The 6,342-nt window shown below is 40.9% G+C and overlaps 1 protein-coding gene across 4 annotated transcripts in view; it reads left to right on the top strand.

The window, feature by feature from the left end:
- The window catches only part of LOC131185003 (uncharacterized), a 136,776-nt gene that overhangs the window by 69,565 nt on the left and 60,869 nt on the right, over window positions 1–6,342 (top strand). For all 4 annotated transcript variants that reach the window (XM_058157014.1, XM_058157016.1, XM_058157013.1 and 1 more), the window contains 5 exons: window positions 398–544; window positions 1,821–2,011; window positions 3,511–3,593; window positions 4,378–4,514; window positions 5,664–5,788. In XM_058157014.1, the coding sequence (XP_058012997.1) occupies window positions 398–544; window positions 1,821–2,011; window positions 3,511–3,593; window positions 4,378–4,514; window positions 5,664–5,788 (683 nt within the window). The remainder of the gene's footprint in view (window positions 1–397; window positions 545–1,820; window positions 2,012–3,510; window positions 3,594–4,377; window positions 4,515–5,663; window positions 5,789–6,342) is intronic.

Genomic DNA, 6,342 nt, shown 5'->3' with positions numbered 1-6,342 from the left:
TTCCTAATAATTTTCCTCCTTTTTTCTGATCAACAGAATGTTGATCTATTAGTTGCGGCAGGAATTGATTGGCTGGCTTGTTGACTGAGCCGGAGGTTGTGGGCTAAGAGAGAAGGACTGGCCCAAAGTCACCCAGCTGGTTTTCTTTCCTAAGCCAGAACTGGAAGTCACAGTCTCCCGGTTTCTAGCCCAGTTCCTTAACCGCTAGCCATTGGCTCTCAATCATTCATGCAGGAATGACCCTGAAAAATGTCCCAACACTGGGGAGCTGCATTTCCCCCACCCCAATTATCTGTTCTGTACAATCAGGGCATGAGTCCTTCTTGCTACCTCACTATGCTAAGGAGCCTCTAGTCTGATTTGGATGCTGATTTTCTATTCTTTTTCTTTTTTTCAGATTGTGAATACAGTTCCAGCAGATGATCTGGCTGAGCTGTTTTCTAGAGAGGGATTCATTGATGATGATCGTTTCTTGATGGCTGTGTTAAAGATCTATAATAAAAATGGCTTATTTATTGACAGACTTAACCAGAAGAATATTAGTGTAAGAAACAATTATGGCTTATTTAACAAATCATTAAAAAGTGAACTTTAAGTATAATACGTACGTACAGTATAAACATTATTATTCATTAATGTACTATAGCTGTCAGGGACTCTTGGTAACTTACAGAATGTAATACTAAATTAAACAATTACAAAAACAAACATTTTAAAAGGCAGGCTGGACTAAAAACAGCCAATAAAGCAAATCTGTGACATTTAACATAGGAGTAGTCAACTTTTTTATACCTACCGCCCACTTTTGTATCTCTTGTTAGTAGTAAAATTTTCTAACCGCCCACCGGTTCCACAGTAATGCGCCGTGTATCGTTGTCTGTTCATGCCTCTTGTGCATCATGGATTGGGTTTGTGGGGGCAGGGCACCGGCTACCAGCTCTGCTTGTCTGTTACAGCTGGGTGGTGCGGGGGGAGATGCGTGAGCTATTCTGGGACGAGGCTCTTTTGTTTGCAGTCACATTATAGCGCCATTTAGTTTCACTTACATAATGTGAACTAAATTTATGCGCAGGCATTACAAATAGTATATTTTCAGAAATTTAAATTGTCACGGGGAGTTTTATGAAAACCTAATGAAAATGTTTTTAAATAATGCTATGAATTTTTTTAAAAAAAATCAATGAAATTAAAATAAAAGGAAAGTGCTTCAGTATCGGACAAAACCCCTACCGCCCACCATGAAAGCTGGAACGCCCCCTAGTGGGCGGTAGGGACCAGGTTGACTATCACTGATTCAACAGAAGGGAACAGGAGTCCCCCCCCCATCCTGCTAAATGTACCAAAAAGACTGGGGGATGGGGGGGACGAACAGGCAGTCTCTCAAGTAACCAGGTCTTATGCCATGAAAGCCTTTAAAGGTAGGTGCCAGAGTCTTGAATTGCAGTCATGGCACAGCAGTGACATGTAGACATAAGGGAAGTGCCTGCTACTCGCCCTGCTGCATTTTGAACCAGCTATAGCTTCCATAACAGTCTTTCTCAACTTCAGTGCTGGCTAAGAATTGAAGTCTGCACATCTTAAAGTTGCTGTGGTTGAGAAACCCTGTTGCAGATGGCCTTGAAGGGCAGCCTTGTCCGACATGCTGGCATAGTTCAGTTGCTAGGTGCCCAGGGCATGACTGACCACCTGCAAGTCCTCCCAGTCAAGGAAAGGGCATAATTGGCACATGAGATGGACCTGCATTGTTGTTTTTGGGTTATTCTCATCCCTGGTTAGATTTCTAGCACTCAGATCTTAGTTCTACGGCTTTCCTCTTGCAGGACATTCTTCCAAACAGCACCAAAGTGGCTCTTTTGGCTGGGCTCTGGCCCAGTGTGGTTTCTAACAGCGAAGAGGCTGAGGTGTCCTTGTGGCTGGATAGCCGATTGGCTCCTTCCTTCATGTTTCTTAATGGTGATATGTTGAATGCTAGTGAGACCTTGAATACCAGCTGTGGCACATTCCAAAAAATGTAAGTATGTGGCCATGTCAGTATATTGGCATGGAATCCTACCTCACTTTGGAACCCTCCAGATAGATGGCATTGCAGTATCCAACTAATGGGAATTAGGAATGGAGGAGCCAGAGCTGGACACCTCCTTGGGAAACAACTGGATCTAATTCAGAATAGGTCCCATAGAATTCTGTCTATTGTTCCAACAATCCCACTCCTTATCATTTTTTAAAAAGAAGAATTGCTTTCTATAAGCAATTATAGTGGTGGCAGCACAGTGGTGTTAGAATACAATATTGCAGGCCAATTGGCCACAACCAGGAGTTCAATCCTGACTGGCTCAAAGTTGACTCAGCCTTCCATCCTTCCAAGGTTAGTAAAATGAGGACTCAGATTGCTGGGGGCAAGATGCTGACTTTGTAAACCGCTTAGAGGGGGCGCTATGAAGCGGTATATAAGTCTTAAGTGTTATTGCTACTGCTATAAGCATTTTATGATGAGAGCGTTGTCAGTTTTCTTTCCTATCATTGGAACACTCATTGTTCCAATGATATATCATTGGTATACTCATTCCTACCATTGGTACACTGGGTGAAACCCGGCTTAGTAGCAGTAATTGTGAGAGGGATCTGGGAGTCTTAGCAAACAATCAATTAAATATGAACCAGCAGTGTGTGGCGGCAGCCAAAAAAAGCCAATGCAATCCTAATTTGCATTAACAGAGGGATACAATCAAGATCAAGGGAGGTACTAATACCACGCTATAAAGCCGTAGTAAAGACCACACCTAGAGTGCTGAATCCAGTTTTTGTCACCACACTATAAAAAAGATGTTGAGACTCTAGAAAAAGTGCAGAGAAGAATAACCAAGATGGTTAGGGGACTAGAGGCTAAAACAGACAATGAACGGTTGCAGGAACTGGGCATGGCTAGTCTAGTGAAGAGAAGGATCAGGGGAGAGATGATAGCAGTGTTTCAACATTTGAGGGGGTCAACCTATTTTCCAAAGTGCCCAAAGACCAGACAAGGAACAATGGATGGAAACTGAACAAGGAATGATTCAACCTGGAAATAAGGAGGAATTTTCTGACAGCGAGAGCAATCAACCCATGGAACAGAAGTTGCCTTTGGAAGTTGTGGAAGCTTCATCACTGGAGGCTTTCAAGAAGAGACTGGACTGCCATCTCTCAGAAATGGTGTAGGGTCTCCTGCTTGGGTGGGGGGTTGGACTGGACCTACAAGGTCTCTTCCAACTCTGTTAATCTTTTGAAAATGTCTCTTCTCTAGCTTCTCCCATTCAACATTTTATTTATGTTCTACTTGTTAGAACTTTCATTACAGCCGATAAGATTTTGAATTCTGAAGCAAAAAGATTGTTTGTATGTGTTTTTCTAATATTTTGGCTAGGTGGTGGTCAACTAATAAAGCTAATGAGTTTGCAAGAAAGAAGTCTGCTTCTCTGAAATTTTTCTCTCTCTCTACTGGCCAATACTTACTCCATACCTCTCTTTCTGCAGAGTGAACAAACTGAATGAAAATATTGCGATGTTCAAAGATAAGGAAGAAGAAATGTACTTTTCCATCAAAGCTTATCTGACTGGTAAGGCCATGGGAGAAGTTCTCTTTCTGTTTCCCTTGCAAGAGGTGCTGCATGTAGAGCTGACTATAGGCCCAACGTAGCTCACCTGTGACACCTTCTCAGATCAGAACTTGGCACAAGGACCTTTACATCAGAATGAGGTTCATTCAGTCTCTACCACTGGTGGATTGCTACTGGTTTGGGCTGGATCTTGTGAACCGGTAGTAATGATGGAGGGAGGCTCCGCCCACCCACCTGGACGCCCACCCCTGGGCTCTACAAATCATAAATGTAGTTTGAAATGGGTTGGCTTATAAAAGCAGATGTCCGCCTAAGCTGGAGTCCTCATGTAAAAAGGACTGAAAACTCCTGCACGTAAAGTTTCCCTCACAAGTTTAAAGGAGGAAGAAAAAGTCACCTATCTATCTCAAACTGCTTGCTGTGGTAGAAATCCCTTATTTATGTGTCCCTATGACAGTGTAATACATCTGTCTTGATCTCAAGTCTTGGAGTTGAGCTGACCATAGGCTGGTCCTTCTGGTTTTCTGCCAGGAACAATCGGAAAGGAAAAGATACCAGTAATTGCCGCATGTCTCGATTCCATAACATTGCTAATTCCAGCTGTGAACATTGTGCTAATATTAGCTAGGTTGTTTATAGCATTTTCTAGTGGTATTAAAAATGAAAGTGCTTTAAAATACTTACAAAACTGTATAATAAAAACCAGGATAAAAATATATCAAAGAGGCCAGTGTCTGGAACTAGGTTTCTTTAATAAAAATAACTGGAATGATTTTTCATACAGCAAGCGAAAGCAGACCCCGATGCTACAATCCCAGCAATTCCGAGAGGTCCAGTTGGCTTGCGATGTATCTTGGGAACTATATTCGTTGCAGCAGCGCCAGAGACATGCGTTTATTCACAAACAAGAGTGCCGCCATAGTACGTATTGCTGCTGGAATTGTTTTAAACAAAACCTGTTGGAAAAACTGAGGTCTGAACAAATTCTTTTTATGCCTGATATGTTTATTGTTAATTTTTATTCAACCCACAGGGATAACATCACATTGTTTAGAACAATGGAACGATCAATGGGGCCTCTGCTGTGGGGTAAATAAAGCTAAGATAGCAACTGAGATTAATGGACAGAATTTTGATTGCACAGCCATGGTTGCCATCTTTTTATACCCCGTGTGAATAAATAGACTATGTTCAAAATATTTTGTATACAACTTTTTCTTGGTTAAGTTTATTATTTCCTATTATAGAACAGAACAGAAGAATATAGTAAGAAGTAGAGCAGAACAGAACAGAACAGATTTTATTTGGCCAAGTATAATTAGACACACAATTTATCTCTGGTGGAGAAGCTCTCAATGTACACGTGACTCAACAGATAATAATGGTAATACGATACAATAAGATGTAAAGAAGATGAGAAGGATAATAATAACAAAACAGCCTTACAACATGGGTGAATACCTAGACATAAGACAGTATTGTGTGGATTAGGTGTTCATCTGACTGATAGTACAAGGGGAAAAATTGAGGAGATACAAAATCTGTTTGCTTGTAGCATTTCATCATGATTTAACTGATTTTAGCATGATGTGAGAACTGAGCTATTGCAGTTGTCAGTCATTTGACGGCCTGGAGACTAAAACATATGAAGAACGGTTGCAGGATTTGGGTTTGGCTAGTCTGGAAAAAAGAAGGACTAGGGAGGACATGATAGTAGTATTCCAGTATTTGAGAGGCTGTCACAAAGAGGAGAGGGTCAATTTATTTTCCAAAAAACCCACGGGCAGGACAAGAAACAATCAATGGAAACTAATCAAGGAGAGAAGCAACCTGGAGGACAATTAACCAGTGGAACAGCTTTCCTTCAGAAGTTGTGGGTTTTCCTTCACTGGAGGTTTTTAAGAAGAGACTGGATAGTCACTTGTCTGAAATGGTATAGGCCAGGGTTTCCTGCTTGTGCAGGGGGCTGGACTAGAAGCCTACAAGGTCCCTTCCAGCTCTATTCTATATAAAATTTGCTGGTTGGTCCTTCATGCTGGAAAGTCCTTACACAGATTTGTATTTTCTTAGTTTCAGGATCTTGCTTTTAACCGAGACAACCTGGAGCTGATCAAGAGAAACAAAATCCATAAAGATTTGACAGAAATGTATGCTACAGCGTTATTTACTGTTGACTCAGATTTCAGTCTTGATAGGTGAGTGGAAATGTTTTTCTGGTGTGATTAATATATCTTAATTATATCCCAGTAAGTATAACATTGAGGGGAAAGGAGCTTGGTGGATAAGCAAACATTTTGTAGCTTTAAAAAAGACACAGAATTGATGAAACTGCTCCTCTAGAAAACAGGTAAGAGTAGAAATTCAAGGAAATATATTTGAATGCGAATACTTCAAAAATACATGTGTGAAATAGTTCAAAAAAAAAAAAACATGGATGCACAAAATCTGCATAATTATGTAGTTATAAAAAACATTTCCATTTTGCCAAAATGGAAATTTCCAATTCTGTGGAGAAGGTTCTGTGCAAAATTCTATGCATAGAATGGGGAGGGGAAACAGTTGGGGGGGGCAATGTAACCCTATCTATCTTAGCTCTCTTTATTAATCTCTCAGCATCCTGGAAAGCTTCACTTCAGCCTGAAACAGCCACTATATGAAGCAGATTGTAACTTGTGCAACACTAGTTAGTTAATCTTGCTTGAGCCGGAAAAAGCTAAGCAGTCTCATTTCCAATCAATACTTGGATGGA

This window comes from Ahaetulla prasina, chromosome 14 (genome assembly GCF_028640845.1).
Source record: "Ahaetulla prasina isolate Xishuangbanna chromosome 14, ASM2864084v1, whole genome shotgun sequence".
NCBI classification, from domain to species: domain Eukaryota; kingdom Metazoa; phylum Chordata; class Lepidosauria; order Squamata; family Colubridae; genus Ahaetulla; species Ahaetulla prasina.
Note: the sequence above shows the minus strand (reverse complement) of the source record. Positions and strands in the feature narration are given on the sequence as shown.